This window comes from Asparagus officinalis, chromosome 5, assembly GCF_001876935.1.
Source record: "Asparagus officinalis chromosome 5, Aspof.V1, whole genome shotgun sequence".
NCBI classification, from domain to species: Eukaryota; Viridiplantae; Streptophyta; class Magnoliopsida; order Asparagales; family Asparagaceae; genus Asparagus; species Asparagus officinalis.
This window is the reverse complement of record NC_033798.1, coordinates 127,764,399-127,782,536: the sequence shown is the minus strand read 5'-3', so window position 1 is coordinate 127,782,536 and position 18,138 is coordinate 127,764,399. Positions and strand designations below refer to the sequence as shown.

Genomic DNA, 18,138 nt, shown 5'->3' with positions numbered 1-18,138 from the left:
CATTATTTCCTTAGAAGGAGTTCAGGTTTTAAGGAGGAAGAAGATACCTGAAGGAGACAATTTAGCGAGGATTGATGCATTAGAGAAACAGATCGAGACGATAGGTTCGACTATCACACAACTCGTCAGTCTTATCCATGGAGGTGGCAAACAAGGTGAATCTTCTTCGAAGAAAATTATTGAGTCCGATGTGGAAAGAGTAGATTCAGATTCCGACGAGGAGGAGGAGACCGTTAAGGCTGCATTACATCAAGGGGGTAAGAATTCTTATCAGAACCTGAAGGAGGAGGAGGAGACCGTTAAGGCTGCATTACATCAAGGGGGTAAGAATTCTTATCAGAACCTGAAGATTAACTTCAAGGTGGAGATTCATGTTTATGATGAGAGTGTTGACGTTGAGAGGCTTGATGACTGGATCGAGCGGATGGAGACATATTTTACTCTTTATGGCTATTCGTCAAAAGAGAAGATTGTGTTCGCGACTTTGAAACCTTCAGGGTACGCGTTGACGTGGTAGAAATCCTACTATAAGCAGGAGAAGAAGGCAGTGTCGTAGAACAAGTTCAAGGAGTTACTGAGGAAACAGTTCTATCCGGTGGGATTCCTTGAAGAGCGTTGGTACAAATAGTACGGCTTGCGCTAAAGGATTAATCAAACCGTTCAAGAATACACTACGGAGTTCCAGCAGCAGGTGATGGTTCTCAACATTACGACAGAGAAATATTCCGTGTTTATGAAGTATATGACGGGATTGAGCGATTACATCCGAAAGAAAATGAAGCTATTCACGGTGGAATCAATTGCAGAGGCGAGCGTGAAGGCTATTGCCCTCGAGGGCAAGCAAAAGAAGGGCAACGAGGCTAAGGGAGACTCCAAACAGACGGGAGACAAGTCTAGTGGTTCTCAATCTAAGGAGGAGAAGAAGAAGGGTGATCCAGGGAAGACAGGACTGATTTGTAGTCACTACGAGAAGAGAGGGCACACAGCTGATCGGTGCTGGGAGAAGTATCCTCATCTCAAGCCAAGAGGGTTGAAGGAGGAGAAAAAAGCATACATGATAGCTCAAGGTCCGAAAGAAGTTCCGGGAATGACAGAGCCCAACAGCGGTCTCAACCTTATGGCGGGGAAGCAGACCACGAAAGATGACGACGACCCGAGAGAGCAACTCTTTGTTCTTAAGTTGCAAGTGAAGACCAGTTTGGTTGATGCCATTGTTGATTCGGACAGCGAGAAGAATTTGATATCCGATGCATTGGTTCAGAAGTTGGGTCTGAAGACGGTCAAGCATCCGAAGCCCTATCCATTTGGGTGGATTCAAAAGGAGAAACTGAGTGTAGTTGATCAATGCACTGTCAGATTTGCGCTCCACGAGTCGTATATTGACGAGGTCACGTGCGACGTCGTTCCATTGAATGTTTATCAGATTATACTGGACAATCCGTACTTATGGGATAGATATGTGTAGGCTGTCTAAAAATCATAATAGATAGCTGATCCCCATCAAAACATTAATGATGGAAGTTATAATCTGACGACTTCCAGAAGCCTTCACAATCAACATCGGGAGTTACAATCTGACGACTCTCATATTCTCAAGGAGCCAAGATGAAGATTACAAGACAATGATCTTTGCAACGCTATGACAAAAGAGATTACTTATTGATAATTTCTTCGAAGCAAGACGCGGAACTCATCACCGCGCTCTAAGACCAAAACGCAGAGGTCATCCCTGCGCATCAACACCAAAACGCTGGGGTCGGATCCGCGTTGCAAAATCAAAACGCTAGGGTCGGACCCGCGTTGCAACATCAAAACGCTGGGGTCAAACCCGCGTTGCTACATCAAAACGCTGGGGTCGAACCTGCGCTGTAACATCAAAACGCTAGGGTCAGACCCGCGTTTTTGTGTTTGACTGGTTCAAACAGAACCTGAACGATTTTAAAACCGTATCTCCACTTAATGGGGACGGTTACACCCCATTATGGAGAGATTTTAGGGGGAATTACACCCCTTAAATCCTCTCCACTTAATGGGGACGGTTACACCCCATTATGGAGAGATTTTAGGGGGAATTACACCCCTTAAATCCGTGAACAGTTCCAAAACTGTTTCTACACCCCTTAAATCCGTGAACAGTTCCAAAACTGTTTCTCATGATTGGAGGGCGGTTACACCCCACTTAAGAGTGATTTAAGGGGTAGTTACACCCCCTGAATCCTCTATAAATAACTGAAAATCAATTCAGTTCAGGGGTTCGAGCAGAGGGGATTTGGCTCTCGGTTGGGTAGCAGCAGAAGAGATCCTTAGGAAGGCTTTGGAGGAGATCGGCTGGAGAGAGATACTTAGTAACAAGAAGATCTTGAAGCATCCTTGAGCAATAGCTTTCATCCTTGGCTTATCAACCGAACTTTTAGTTCAAATCAAATCTTTTACAGAGTTCTTCTAAACTCGTTCAGAGTTCTAAAACTTACCACGAAAGTTCTCCACAACGTCAAATCGTGAGGAGAGGACATCGTTCCAGTGAAGCAAAACGTCGGATCGTCAACGGAGAGCAAACTCGACGCGAGCATTCGAGGGAGGTACTCCATCGCCACCGTAAAGAACCTAGTTTTTTTTAAACAAATGGGAGAATCAAATTCATTCTCTTTTTTTTGTAATCGGAATCCAAATCAATTTTTCTTTCATTTCTTTTACTATAAATTTTCCACAAACAATATGCGATCTACGAGAGACGTGCTCAAAAGTACACATTCACTAAGGATGGTAAAAAGTTCATATTTTGTTCGGTATCTCTTCCGAGGGAGATAAGCTTGGGGACGGTGACGCGAGCGAAGAAACTAGTGAATGCAAGCAAAAAGTTTGTCTCGCTGTGTATTAGACTTCCAGAAAAACCATCGACAAAGGATTGTAACTTAGAGCGAACGGTGACTACGACGAGACGCGGGACGAATGAGTTATTTTCGATCGGACGTCGAGACCGGATTCCTAACAAGGTCAGGTGGTGCAAAAAAGATGGAGGAGCTCGAGAGTTTCCTCAGCAAAAGTTCTAACTTGAATGGGACTTCAAGTTCCTAAAGAGGGGACCCATGATACGGGTGTATCTTCTTTTCGGAACTTAGCGATCCTCATGAGAGCTTAATGATAGATGATTCTCATGATAGCACGAGAATAGGAGTGTAAAATAGTATAGTGGAACGCAGGTGGAAGCGTGGAACGAGACGACGAGCAGCAGATTCGAAGAATCCGGTTTTTAGCTCGTGAGTCGACTCATACATGTACATGAGTCGACTCATCAGGTTGAGTTGACTCATGTCTGTCATGAGTCGACTCACGAAACCTAACCGTTTTACCAAAAATCTCTGACCAGTCGACCTGCGGGCTTATGAGTCGACCCATGTGTCATGAGTCGACTCATCTCAGTTATGAGTCGACTCATTGCTGGTTTTTGTGTTTTATCCAGTTTCGGACGAGTCGACTCATCTCAGTCATGAGTCGACTCATCGACAGTTTCCTGATTCGTTTGGTCCAGTTTCGGACGAGTCGACTCATCTCAGTCATGAGTCGACTCATCGACAGTTTCCTGATTCGTTTGGATTTCTATTCACACGAATTCCTATTGGTTTTGGACTTGGTTATTTACCAGATTGTCATCCATGTTTGTACACCTTTATAAAGGGTTGTTTAGGGTTTCTAAACATCATCTTAGAGATCTTAGATCAGAGAGAGATTCTAATCATTGTATTAGGGTTTAGAGAGGATTGAGAGGTTGTTCTCGATTCTAGTGAGATTGTGAGGGAGAGATTTATAATAATTGATTCTTCATAATCTAGAGAAGGTATTTTCCTTCGCCATACTGAATTGTTCTTGTGTTTTGGTTGTCTTCTTCTCAAACCACCTTTTGATAATTCCGCGACCAAAGGGTGCTTGCACGGCGACCCGTATCATTCAAATAGAAGAAGAAAAAGAGCAAAAGACCATCTCAGAGCCCGACCCTGAGCGAGGGAGATAACCTGAGGTTGAGCCAGAGGCAAAACTAGAAATGAAAATTGATTCAGAATTGGTGCATGCTAAGAAGCACCGACTCGTGAAAAATCCCCCCGTCCCCGTGTCCGACGCTTGTCGGGGACGGACGCGCGTTCGACACGCGTTCGACACGCGTCGGACACGGCGTCAACGGCGTCAACGGCGTCGACACGGTCAGCGCTAATCGACACGGCGAAGTAGAGGGCGACACGGCGAAGTTAAGGGCGACACGGCGAAACCAGACTTTGAAACCCAAACCCGAAACCCAAACCCGAAACCCAATTTCAAACAGAAACCCAAACCCTAACCCTAGTCGTGAGAAAACTTACCCGATTGAAGTCGAAAGGGCTCTTGCGAAGTGAAGAGGCGCCACCAGCTCTCAGTCTCCTCCTCCTCCTCCTCGTCGTCGTCGTCGTCAGCTTCTTCTTCGTCGTCGTCGTCAGCTCCAAGGTCAGTCCCCCTCTCTCTCTCTCTCTCCGACTCCGCTCTCGCTCTCGCTCTCGCTCTCGCTCATCCCTTTCCCTCTGGTTCTCTCTCTTTCTCTCCCTCATTTATCTCTTTCACCCTCTCACCACAAAAAAACCCAGATGCTTTCCCCTTTCACAAAAAAACCCCCACGAACGCCTCGTTCACCCCAACATCCGCTGTTCTCCCTCTCTCTCACGAATAAATCACACACGCACGGGTTTCAAAGGGCCTGTTCCCCCCCCCACTACGTTTTTATTTTAAAAGAGTAACAACTGACCTCTGTCCCCCACTACCTTGATTTTTATTTTAAAAAAATCTGATTACTGTTTACTGTTTTCTCATTTCCTGCTGGATGCCTCACTGTTTGGGACTGTTTGATTTGTTGTTCTCCTATTTTAAAAGAGTAGCTATGTATTGATTTGTTTTCTCATTTCCTGCTGGATGCCCCACTACCTTGATTTTCTCATTTAATTGGGTTAAACCCTATTTTAAATTTTCTGTTCTGCTGCTATTGGGTAATTGGGATGATAATCTCTGTTTATTTACTATTTTGCTGCTTTATTACCGCCTTAACTGTTATTAATTATTCTTTTTTATACTGTTTTACTGCTGCTGTATGGTTTTTTAATGTTAACTGTTATTTGCCTACTATTCTACTGTTATATGCTCATTTAAATGTTAATTAGGATTGCTTAGCTGTTGTTTGGTTAGTTGTTCCACTATTGTATGCTAATTTAGATGTTAATTAGGGTTGTTTAGCCATTGTTTGCTTAGCTATTGTTTGCTGTTCTACTATTATTAATTTCTTAATTTATTGTTATTGCTTATATTTTACAGAAATGGAACAAGACGGGAGTTCTAGTGGTAGTGGAATACAAGATGACAAATGTCCGCTTTGAAAATATGTTACCAAATTGAAGAAAAGGGGGGAATGGCGGGAGGAAATTGGAGATGGAGATGTAACTATTGCAGAGAGGATTTTACCGGTTCACACTCAAGAGTTAAAAATCACCTCTTGAGGATAAGCGGGACTAGAATTAAGATGTGTTCCAAGTTAACCCCTGAAAATTTAAGGGAGTTTCAAAGGACGTTGGATCAAGCAGAGGCGAGGTTGATGGCTTCTAGGCCTAAGATGTCAGTTTTGCCTACATCTTCGACTGCAAGTACGGCCGGTGTAGGTGCAAGTGCAAGCATGCCGATTGATGCAGGTGGATTTAAGAGGAGGAGGGGGCCTAATACCGTGGAACAAGCATTCAACATGGGAGCAAGGGAGGAATTGGATGCATTGATTGGTAGGATGTTCTTCACGGGGGGATTGTCCTTCAACTTGACAAGGAATCCATATTATGCCAAAGCTTTTGCATATGCCGCAAACAATCCAATTTCTGGCTACAAGCCTCCTGGTTACAATTCCATGAGGACCACTATCTTACAACGTGAGAAAACTCACGTAGAGAGATTGATGGAGCCCATCAGGGGCACATGGCAACAGAAGGGAGTCTCCATTTGTAGTGATGGGTGGGCGGATGCACAAAGGAGGCCCATCATCAATTTTATGGCGGTATGTGAGGGTAAGCCAATGTTCTTGAATGCCGTGAATGTCGAGGGAGAAGTCAAGAATAAGTATTTTATCCAAACACAGCTAGAAAAGTGCATCACAGAGGTGGGACCGAAAAATGTCATCCAAATCATAACCGATAATGCTTCGGCATGCAAGGCCGCGGGAGGGCTTGTGGAGCAAACTTGGCCTCACATATTTTGGACTCCTTGTGTAGTCCATACACTCAATCTTGCTGTCAAGAATATTTGTGCGGCTAAGAACACGGAAGCAAATGCCGTGGCTTATGCACAATTACATTGGATTACAGAGATCTCCGATGATGCATTGTTTATGAAGAATTTTATCATGAACCACTCTATGCGGCTTTCCATATTCAATGATTTTTCCAAGATGAAGCTCCTATCAATTGCCGACACAAGATTTGCCTCGTGGATTATTATGTTGAAGAGGTTTAAGGTCGTCAAGAGAGGCCTCCAAGACATGGTCCTTAGTGATCGATCAAGAGAGGCCTCCAAGACATGGTCCTTAGTGATCGATGGAGCTTATATAGAGATGATGATGTGGAGAAAACTCAATTTGTGAAAGAGAAAGTCCTCGATGATTTGTGGTGGGACAAGATAGATTTTATTCTTGACTTCATCGGCCCAATCTATGAAATGATAAGGGTCACCGACACCGATACACCATGTCTTCATTTGGTGTATGATATGTGGGATACAATGATTGAGAAGGTGAAGCAAGCTATTTACAGGCATGAGGGTAAAAGGGATAACGAGGAATCTCCTTTTTATGAGGTGGTTCACAAGATCTTGGTGGATCGATGGAACAAGGGCAACACACCACTTCAGTGCTTGGCACACTCTTTAGTTCCAAGGTAATATTTCACATTTTACTCTTTAATGCGAATATTTCAATTAATTTTAATACATGAGATTCTCTTTCCAATAGAGGAAATATGGATCCAAAGTCATGGTGGCTTCTTTATGGTGCAAGTGCTCCAAATTTGCAAGCATTGGCCATAAAGCTTCTAGGCCAACCTTGTTCCTCTTCTTGTTGTGAACGGAATTGGAGTACATATGGTTTCATTCACTCCTTAAAGAGGAACAAGCTAACCCCGACACGGGCAGAGGATCTTGTTTATGTTCACACCAACCTTCGTTTACTTTCTCGGAATTCGGAAGAGTATATGGAAGGGGAATCAAGAATGTGGGATATTGGTGGAGATGCCTTCGACTCATTTCAAGGAGCCGGCATGTTAGATGTTGCTGCCCTTTCTCTTGACGAGCCCACGATGGAGGCCATTGTGTTTGATGAGGATGAAAGAGTTGAATCCATAGAATAATCTTTTTGATGTTTCAACTTGAAAACTTTATTTTAAGATATGCTTTTGAGTGTAATTTTTATATTTTTGCAATGTTAGTAACTTAGTATTTTGTAGTCATTGAACTAGTTGCAACTTGAACTTTATTCTCTTGTATTTTTATATGCTCAAGATGAAAGTAGTGAAAATTAAAAAATCTAGCCGTGTCGCCGTATCCTATTTTTTGAGGTTTTGCCGTATCCGTGTCCGTGTCCGTGTCGTGTCCGTGTCGCCGTGTCCGTGTCCGTGCTTCATAGGGTGCATGTACTCGAACCTAAAGGAGAGCCCAGTTCTCAAGCTCAAATAGGAAATTGAGCCAGATGTTGATTCAAAACTAGAGCTCGAATCACGTCTAGAGCCTGAAATCAAGTCAAGCCTATAACTCGAATTTAAGATCAACATGTTGTGCAAATTCACTGCTCAAACTAATATAATTTTTGAATTTGTTATTTCATATCCTCTACCGCCAACTAATATTAGATTTTACAACTCACATTGAAGATCTTACAACCCATGATGGAGTACTTTCAACCAGTCAAACTAATCGTTATGCTCTCCTATTATAAAACTCAAGATCAAGTTTTCTCTAATAAGGGCAGATCTGATGCAAGACAACCATGGACTATCCAGCAAAAAATTTTAAGATCTATTAGAATAATTTTAATTTTAGTATTATTTGATGTGATTCCAAATAATCTTTTATTTTAGTTATAATTTCTTCAAGGTTTGATTTTTAAATCTCTTTCTAGTTTAGTTAGAATTTTATTTGATTGCATCTTTTAGTTTTGTTATGTTTAATTTGATTAGAATTTTAATTTGCTTCCTTAAACATTTATATGTTTTCTTCTTTTTTTAAATAAGAGATGTTATCCTCCATGAGGAATAGACATTGATGAATAAAAAAAATGATAATTCTTTCTTTAGCATGTGAGGTGATCTTTCGCATGTGATTTGCCACTTCGGACTATTGAGGCCTTGAGTGTGATGCCCCTCGACGTGAGGCCTAGTTATATATCTAAATTCTCCACTTTACATCTTATTCCTACTCCAACTTTCTCCCAAAATCCTAATCCTCAAAGGAACCCACAAACATATATTAGCAAGAGGGGGTAAGAAACTGTTCATGGATGAACAGTAAATCAAAGTACTACTTGAATGCATGAACAATAATTTTCTACTATCCATCCTCGAGATCCGACACTTGCCTTCTCCGACGATGCATCAATCCTTCAAATCCAACTATGAACCACGACGACGACCTCCGAGTATCGCCGCCACCAAATCTCCTCCAATCGACCCTCAATAAATAATAATCCTTCCCCACCAACGCCTCACAACACGACTCTAAAAAATTATCAATGACTTGAAAATCTACCCGCTCCTCCTTTTAGATCCAGATCTAATTCGGGCACCTGACAGAGTTCACACTATACAGAACCTCATACTTTTCGATTGGATCCGATTGGCGCCAAAGGCAACGCAATCGAGAGCCTTCTACTTATGTAACAGAGTTCCCGCCTTGATCTGCACCAAGTTAGCATGTTTAGAAGACATGAATTGGGGATTATGAATTCAATTATGTTTATCAACTCTTTGGCACAAGGTTTTTCATGAAGAGGTACCGTCATTAACAACATGTTTTCATTAAGGCATTCACAATGTTGTCAAATTCGCACGCCTCACTATGCCTCATGCGCCTTGTGATGTAGGACAATGGCGAAATGCCCAACATATAATGCGACAGTCCATTTTGCGCCTCACAAGTGCTCTAGACAAAGGCTCTTCACCTAGGGTGCATGGAAGAGATAACCTCATATATTTTTGTTATTTAGGATTTCAATCGTATCTTTGTATACGATAGTCCATATTCGAAAAAGAAAAGTAAATCTATTAAGCCATTTTACTAGAATGACTGAGGATTCTAACTCATTCTCATTTACTATTTGATTTTTCTTCAATATTAATCCTAGTTTGCCTTTTTTTTGGTAAATGAAAATTTTTATTCATCACTAATATGAGAAATGTATATACATCAATCATCTCATCATTTATATGAGATAGCAAAAGAAAACCTAAAAACGAAAGCTCAAGTGAACTCTTATGTACAGAGTTTAGAAAGCATGAGCATAGTTATAAAGCTAAGATCCCCTGAAACAGTCAAATCTCTGGAACTATCACTTCTGTGAGCTTACTCAAATTTTTGCATTTACCATTGAGAACTGTCAACAAGCAAACCTGACAGTAAGCTGAAATATTTTGAGGTCTATAAAGATAGTATCCAGCCTCTATTCTCAGCAACAGTATCGCTATTTAGAATGGTTGTCATCAGGTCCACCTTGATGATCTTGATAACAAGCATTATATCTCTGCTTTTTTGTTTAAAGATCTTCCCATTCCGTTCAATCCAGATATTATAGATAGTGGATGTAAATGTCATTCTTTTAACTTTGTGCTTGAATCTTTTCCCCCTTAAGTTGCAGCTATACCAATTCAATAATTGGTTTAAATCACAACTTCTCCACCTAAAACAGAGCCATTCCATTATTCTATTCCAGACATCTTTAGAAAATTTTGACTTTTAATTTAGAAGTTAAGACCTTATTTTGTTATTTGGTAGTACACATTATTTATAGTGACATATTTTTTATGTGAAAATTCATAAACATTTCCTTTCATGCTCGATTATCTATCTTGATAAATCATGTGGTGTGCGCCTCATTTCACTCAGGAGCGTGTACCACGTTGTGCCTTGCACGTGTGTGCAAAGGGACTTTGCGTCCTGCATCGTGCATTGCGCATTGATAACACTTGGCACTCAAGGCAACAGTCATGTTTTACCGGTGTTTTGAAGAAGTTTGGAATCTTGTGCAGCATAACCTAATAAACCGTCGAAATGAAAAATCAAAATATTGTAACATTGGAACACTAATAAAGATGTTTTTTCCAGGACAATTAGTGAGGACCAACAAGCTTAAAAAGTAACTAGTTCAGATAGTGAAATCAAGAAACTTCTTGGTCGCTTCTATTAGAGGTGCTAAACCGTATCTGTATTTGAGAAATTATCCGTAATTGTATCTGATAGGATACAAATATGGTTACTCAAATCTGTAACCGATAGGATATTGTTATGCATATAGTTTTGTAGTGAAATATCTGGATCCTTATCTGAAATATCCATATACATATTAGTCATACTGTTCCGATAGTTTTAATTCTTAGATTATGGATTTAAAGTTAATTTTGGTGACCAAGATGTCTAATCTTAACTTTTCAGATATAATGCACATATTAATGAACTCTTATATTTTTTTCAATAGTATATAGTTTTCTCATATCCATTTTATATCTACAAGCATATCCGCTTATATATCTGCATGTATATCCATATTCATACACAGTTTTAGCGGATATGAATATAAATTTTCTTTATCGAGATCTATCAGTATCCGTATCCAAGATGAGTAAGCGAATATAAATATGGTAAGTATCATATCTGAGCTGTATCCAGACCGAATGCACCCCTACTCTCCACTCATGGGAAAACTTTATAGTTAAAGACATAGAGCAACTCTACAGAAAGAGAACTCGAGAAAATCTTCAAAGTATCAAAGTTGTTGACCCTGAATATCGTTGTCATCAAAAATATCAAACATACTGATGGTCTATTGGAGAAAGGCAACACTCCACAAAACTTTATTATTTAATAAATTAATTTGTTTATTTCTCACTTTCAAGCAACTACATTCTAACAAACTTAAAGAATACAAGACAGTGAAACAAATCTCACCTTACCATCCTTAGTAATGCATCTTAAATAAGCATAAAGCAGATTTATACAAAGATAGCTCCAGAAATTAAGTATCAAAGTCAATGTCCCAGAATGTTGTTATCATCAAATATCAAGCATGCTGATGGTTCGTTGGGGAAAGAGCAACAGTTCGTAAAACATTATTATTTAATAATTTATATCTACTTTCCAGCAATTACAACATACTATAAAAGGACACAAGACACTAAAAGTAACCTTACTTTATCATCCCTAACAATTCATCTTAAATAAGACATTTTTTCCATTGAAAGACGTAGTGTCAATCTATATACCGTACGTACAGCATCACATGAGACAGACAATGTAAATGAAAATAGGGTAACTAGGTGCCACACATACCAAATGACTATAAACAAATATTCTCGTGTCAAGAGCTTTTTGGTCATCGAAATAAAGTGTCAGAACCATTCAGTATGTATGGATTTGGTCTAGCAAATGCAAACAAGGGGATTAATTTAATCCCTCAATGAAAGAAAATACTTAAATATATAGATATACAATTAAATATGTTCGAGTCATGACTCAATTAAAGGTTAAATAATTTTGAGTCGATTTAGAATCAAGCAGATAAGTGTAGACACTTAAGCAAAATTAGGTGGGAGCATATGTTGGGATCTAATGACATAGTCGTCATTCAAACTACATATACGTGGATCGTATGAAACTTCATCTAAGTACTAGTTGCTGTAACTGCAATGTGGCTTCAAGCAAATTCAGTAGACATTGTATAAGGCCTCATAGAATGAGATTTCCTGGTAATTAAACCAATGTGCATGAGATAGTCATACGTAGACATTTCTCTTCCTTTCCTTTCAAGACAGAAAAGCATATAAATATGTATATACAAGATCGTATTAGAACAGCTACCCATTCGGAAAAAGAATTACAAAAATTCCTATACAATTAGTCCTGTTGATCCTTAGAAAATTACGGAAGAACCGGCTAAACCAATTCAAATTCTACATGAGCGCAATTAAATGCAGATGTCCACTACGATCTAAAGACAAATAGAGGGACTTAACTGTTCCAATGTCAAAGTTGCAATAAGCTCTTTACCTATCCTAGTAAGAGAAAAATGTTAAAGTTTCACATCTATCGCTAAAGACTGAAGCGTAACTTCCATTTCACTTGCACTCGAAATCTCTAACTCTACAAGATCATGTTTAAACATTCATCAACTATGAAGCAAACAGTTCAGAACTGTAAATTCAAATTTAGAAAAAAGGTTAAGTTTAGCACTCAAAATAAACACAGTTGCAAAATAAATATACTTATTCTAATAAAAGTATTCAATATGAAAATCTTGTTGGTAGTAGGATAAGCTTTCCTTCAAAGCTACCCAAATATTCATATACTATTACCGATATAACAGTGAAATATCCAAGCCTCAGTTTTATTTCTGCAGTCTATTGATTCACTATACACATAGAGTTACCAAACTATATATGAATTTTCACAAGGATGTAAGTCAGATGATAAAGCCAAAGACACATGATTAACACCTGTCTCAAATTAAAAAAAACAGAAATGTGAATTCAAGATCTAGACAAATCTTTGCTTTATGTAAATGTCAGCGATTACATTCTAAATCTGCATAAGAAAATACTAGCATTCTGATATAATACAGCGACTATCCATGGCTTCCATTTATGCATGCAAGGTTTTAATGCCTTGCATAATTTCGTGTATATATCTCTTCCGGAGAAAATAGGGGCCTCTCTCTCTCTCTCTCAAGGTTTTAATGCCTTGCATAATTTCATATATATATATATATATATATAGAAGAAAACTTGTGTCCACTTAAGTGGACATCCACCAAACTTTTTAACCCTTCTTCCGGAGAAAATAGGGGCCTCTCTCTCTCCGGCGAAAATAAGGGCCTTCTGCTTTATTTCAGAACTGGAAGAACTCGTAGCAAATCCGCATATATTTCTAAAAAGGGTTCATACTACAAATCAAACTAAAATTAGACCAAAGCATCGACCTGAAAGGAACATTTATGAGTAGCTGAAAAAGAACACAAATATATACTTACAGCTAGCTGGCTACCAAGGTAGTAATTGATCACATTATTTTATGATATTCAATGCCTCAAAGAGCAAGGACATGGAAATATAGCTAAAAGAGAGGGTGTTCGAGTGATAGGATAAGTACCTTAGAAAAAATGAATAAACCCACATTTATGGGCTTAGCAGAATTATTTCAGATCTGGAAGAGCTTAACAAAAAACCACCCATATTTCTAAAGGGTTTATTCTACAAATCAAACTTAAATCAGACCAAAGCATCAACTTGAAATGAACATTTATGAGTAGGTGAGGGGGCAAAAAAAAAAACAAATCTATACACACAGCTGGCTACCGAGCTACTGATTTGTCCCATATTATAAACTAAATTGGAAAGATTATTCAATTTCCTCAAAGAGCAAGAACATGGAATAATAATAGCGTGCAAGAGAGGGGTGATAGGATAAGTACCTGAGAATAAACCCACATCAGGGTTTAAAAAACAAAAAACATTTACTTCTTGACCTTAATTTGGTGTCTGATCAATTTTGTTCCCAGGGAAAGCCCATCTCCTGATTTTATTTCTGCAACAAAAACCCAAGAAAATTGAAACCATAAAGGGCCCGCAGTTCAATAGTTCTCCATCTCCATAAATTGAAAGAGAAAGGTCAATCAGAGCCATAACTTTCTTCATCAGGGCATGATTACATAAAACTAACAGAAAATTTCATACTCATTTGCTACAAAACAGAAGAAGAAGAAGAAGAAGAAGAAGGGAGAAAGGGCTTGCCATAATTCGAGCTGAAATCTTCGCCAATCTGAGATAACGGAGCATCGATGCAGTAAATGGGTTAAAAAGGAGCATTGTTTAGGATTTTGAAGGGGTTAGTACGAAACCCTAGCTATACAGAAATTGAAAAGGAGAGTAAAGACAAGTGTAGATGGGGGAAGAGCAAATAGGGTACAGGGTTGAATGGACAAATAACAGCGATATCAGTTAGTTACAACAGCGCAAAAACGTACCGTATTTATTTATTTTTTAAAATTTTCCGCAATATTCTGGAAACTTTTGTTTAAGATCCAAATTCTGAAGGACTCAAACTCCAATAAATAAACCAATAGATTGAGGGCCTGCTTGGTTGGTTTCCAACAATTATGGAAAATATATTTTCATTTAAGGGGTTGTTTGTTTGCCTAAAAGAAGAGTTTAATCAAATAACAGGAAACCTACTTCTAAGAAAATTTGTTTTGAGATTGTTTGGTTGGCTAAAAAAAGAAGGAAATCAAAGAATGAGAGATGAGATGAGATGAATTGTCACATTATTATTGAATGATGTGGGTGATTTTTTAAGAAAACTTGTTTTGAGGTTGTTTGGTTAGCTAAAAAAATAAGGAAATAAATTATAAGAAACTTATTTCCTATAATAGGTTCTTTTCTTGTGTTTGGTTCATACTTAAAAATAAGAAAATAAATGAGATGAGATGAGATGAGTTATCATTATATTATTGGATGATGTGACCCACACTTAAGAAAATCAATTTCATTGGTTTTTTTAGGAAATGGGTGAAAATGAAATGTTAATGAGATGAGATAAGGTGTCACCATATTATTGGATGATGAGTGGTTTTAAAAGATGATATGAGATGGAGATGAGATGAGTTGGATGATGTGACCCATTTTTTGTGTTTGGTTTATTTGAGATGATATGAGATGAGTTGTGGGATGAAAATATTATTTTATTGGATGTTGTGATGAGTTTTAGGGATGGAAATGGATGAAAATAATATTTTATTGATTTCCATGTATCATTTTCCTTTTCTTGATTTTGGGCCTGTTCGTTTGTTTTCTAAAAACCAAGAAATGGAAATGGAAATGGTGAAAATCTCAAAAGTCACCATTTCCTCCATTTCCATCCCTAAAACTCACCCACAACATCCAATAAAATATTATTTCCATCCAACAACTCATCCACATCATCTAATAAAATATGATTTTCATCTAACCACTTATCCATCACATCTAATAAAATATTATTTTCATCTAACAACTCATTCATCACATCTAATAAAATATTATTTTCATCCAAACATCACTCAACTCATCTCTTCTCATCATTTCAAATCACTCACATCATCCAATAAAATATTATAACAATTCACCTCATCTCATTAACATTTCATTTCTTCATTTTCATCCCAAAAAGTTATGAAAACACTTTTCTTAATCTTTCTTCACATCACCCAATAATACAATGACAACTCATCTCATCTCATTTCATTTCTTATTTTTAAGAATGAACCGAACAAAAGAAAACAAGAAACTACAGGAAATAGGTTTCTTATAATTCATTTCCTTATTTTTTTTGGCCAACCGAACACTCCAAAACTAGTTTTCTTAAAAAATCACAAACATCATCCAATAATAAGGTGACAACTAACATCATTTCAATTTCATTTCTTTGATTTCCTTCTTTTTTAGCCAACCAAACACTCCAAAAACAATTCTTCATTTTAATAGTTTTCCATTTCTTTGATTTCCCTCTTTTTTTTAGGCAAACGAACAGGCCCTTTTAGGAAACCAACCAAACAACCCCTAAAAGAAAAATCCATTTTTCTAAGCTTCTTAGGGTTTGTTGGAAATGACTGTCTCGTGTTTGGCTCGCCCATAAAATAAGAGCGGAAATAGGTTTAATTGAATCCGCAATTGTTTCACGACATAAAAATAGGAAACCAAATGTAGGAAATACAAGTTTTCTTAAACTTTTTTCATAAAAATAGGTTTAATTGTATTCGGGGTGAACTGAGAGGGGGAAACCCCCAGAGCAACGCATACATCCCTAATGAAGGGATGAAGCAGTAGCCGGAGCCCATACTCGAAATGGGCGGGGTACAATGACTCTTTATTTTGATTGTGGAGGTACACTAACTCATCCCCGTTAGGTGCTGTAAGCGTGAAAGCTCTGGGGATATCATAGAGCTCAGTACTGCTTGAGCTCTTCAACGACGACCTTCGAGCGGATCAGCCAAAGAAGAGCGATTCTCTCCTCGTTGTGGCTGGTGGTGGAGGTCTGAGAAGACATTTGAAGATTTGGGGTGCAAAGGATTTGGAAAAGTTGGGAGAGAAAGCGCTAAAGATTTTAGATCAAGAATTGGTGAAGAAGACTCTTCTGCGCCCCTAGTGGGCTATTTTATAGCCTTCAAGAGGAACACGTGGACTAATCGGGATAGTCGGCTCGTTTCATTGTGAACGGACGAGATTCACCTTGAAATCTCAAACGTTTCGCACGAAATTCGAAGTGCCTCTCTACTTTGCGCCTCTTCGCTCGAAAATCGAAGCGACGTCATAACTCTCTAGCAACTGATAGCGTCATCATGTCATTTCCCACAGTGACGTTTTACCTGCCCAATAAAGGCTTCTAGAAACTAAGCGTCTATTCGACAAACAATCGACTAGTCCCTAGTAGACTGGTGATAGCCAACAGTAGGCTTCAAAAGTATCTCAGGCACTCGCCCAAGAAGCTTAGACGTCAACTATCTAAAGCAGTCAACCAAATTGACCAATTTAGTTCCATACTTAGACAAAAACTAACACATCAGGAGCGACTACTTGAGTTCGAGACAAAAACGAAGGACGAGTCCCCTTGAGTCAACAGTTTAAGTCTATCATAGAGCTAAGTCATTCAAAAGACATCAATTGAAATTGTACAACACATGACAAGCAATTTTAGCCTCAAAAGTATTTCTTTATTCATTGATTGTCTTTACAAGATACGATGTATACATCTATACAACACAGAAGTAAAAGACAGAAGTCTTGGACGGCTACGAGAAGTCCATTCCCGCTCCTAGAGTCACTAGCGGAGAACCCCTAGGAGTAGCCGGCGGAGGAGTCGAGCAGTCTTCTCCTTCATCCGATTCTCCCTCATCCTCGTCGAGATCAAGCCCCCCTCCAAGCGCTTCCATCTCCACCAGCTCGTCCAGGCACTTAGCCACGATGTAAGGATAGTGGAAGCGGCTGTGCGGGTTCCTCATCTCAGCTGGAAGTTGCACAGACAGATAGTCATACCCTGCCTTGCAAGCGATCACCACTTCAGTTTTTCTAGTTAAACTTTGACAATACTCCTCGATGATCTCTCGACGGTGAGCCTCAGACTCAAGTTGAGCCTTTGGGCTTTGAACCACCGAAAGTGACTTTTGTAAGTGGTTGACCTCCTCTTGGAGCTTGACAAGCGTTGCATGCTCCTAGCCCAATTGACGCCACACATGCACCGTCAACTCCTCCATTTTGGCTAGCGCCACAACACGGTCCCTCCCACGGAGAACCTCCTCTATCCTTTCGGCCTTCCCCTGGCTTTCCTCCAGCTCCAGCCTGAGCTTGTCAACCTCCGAAGCACTTAGGTCCAGCGTCTCCGCCACTCGCTCTGAGTTGGCCTCCCCGTATGCCCTTAGGGAAGTAACCTCACATAAGAGCCTGAGATAAGTGGTCCGGACCAGATCCATCCGGCAGTACAACTCCGTCTCCACCAAAACGCCTTGAACAAAGTAGCTACGAAAGATATGGTGGAGGCCGAACTCGGGACCCCTTGCAGATACTTCGCATCCCGAGGAAGCCAGAACTGCTTGACCGCCCTCTGTTGAGTCCGACGAGAGCCCAGAACAGTCCCCCGGACGTCAAGGTGCTGTTCAGGCTTGTAGCAATGCTCCGGGTCAGGCTCCTGTCCATATTGAGAGCCAGCCCATAGCACCCGATGAGGTACTTCCTCATCTTCTCCCAGTCTTCTTCTCTGATGTCGGCGACCCAGTGAGGAAAGGGGTATTCAAGCCCCGCGGGAGGCTCTATCTCCTCGACCGGCTCCTTCCCCCGATGAGTACACTCACCGCGACGACCGGAC

At 39.6% G+C, this 18,138-nt stretch overlaps 1 protein-coding gene across 1 annotated transcript; it reads left to right on the top strand.

Moving 5' to 3' along the window:
- LOC109841234 lies at positions 5,432-6,961 on the top strand. Its single transcript, XM_020410142.1, has 2 exons — positions 5,432-6,521; positions 6,560-6,961. Exons 1-2 carry the CDS (start codon positions 5,534-5,536, stop codon positions 6,928-6,930), a joined length of 1,359 nt encoding a protein of 452 aa, XP_020265731.1. The 5' UTR covers positions 5,432-5,533; the 3' UTR covers positions 6,931-6,961.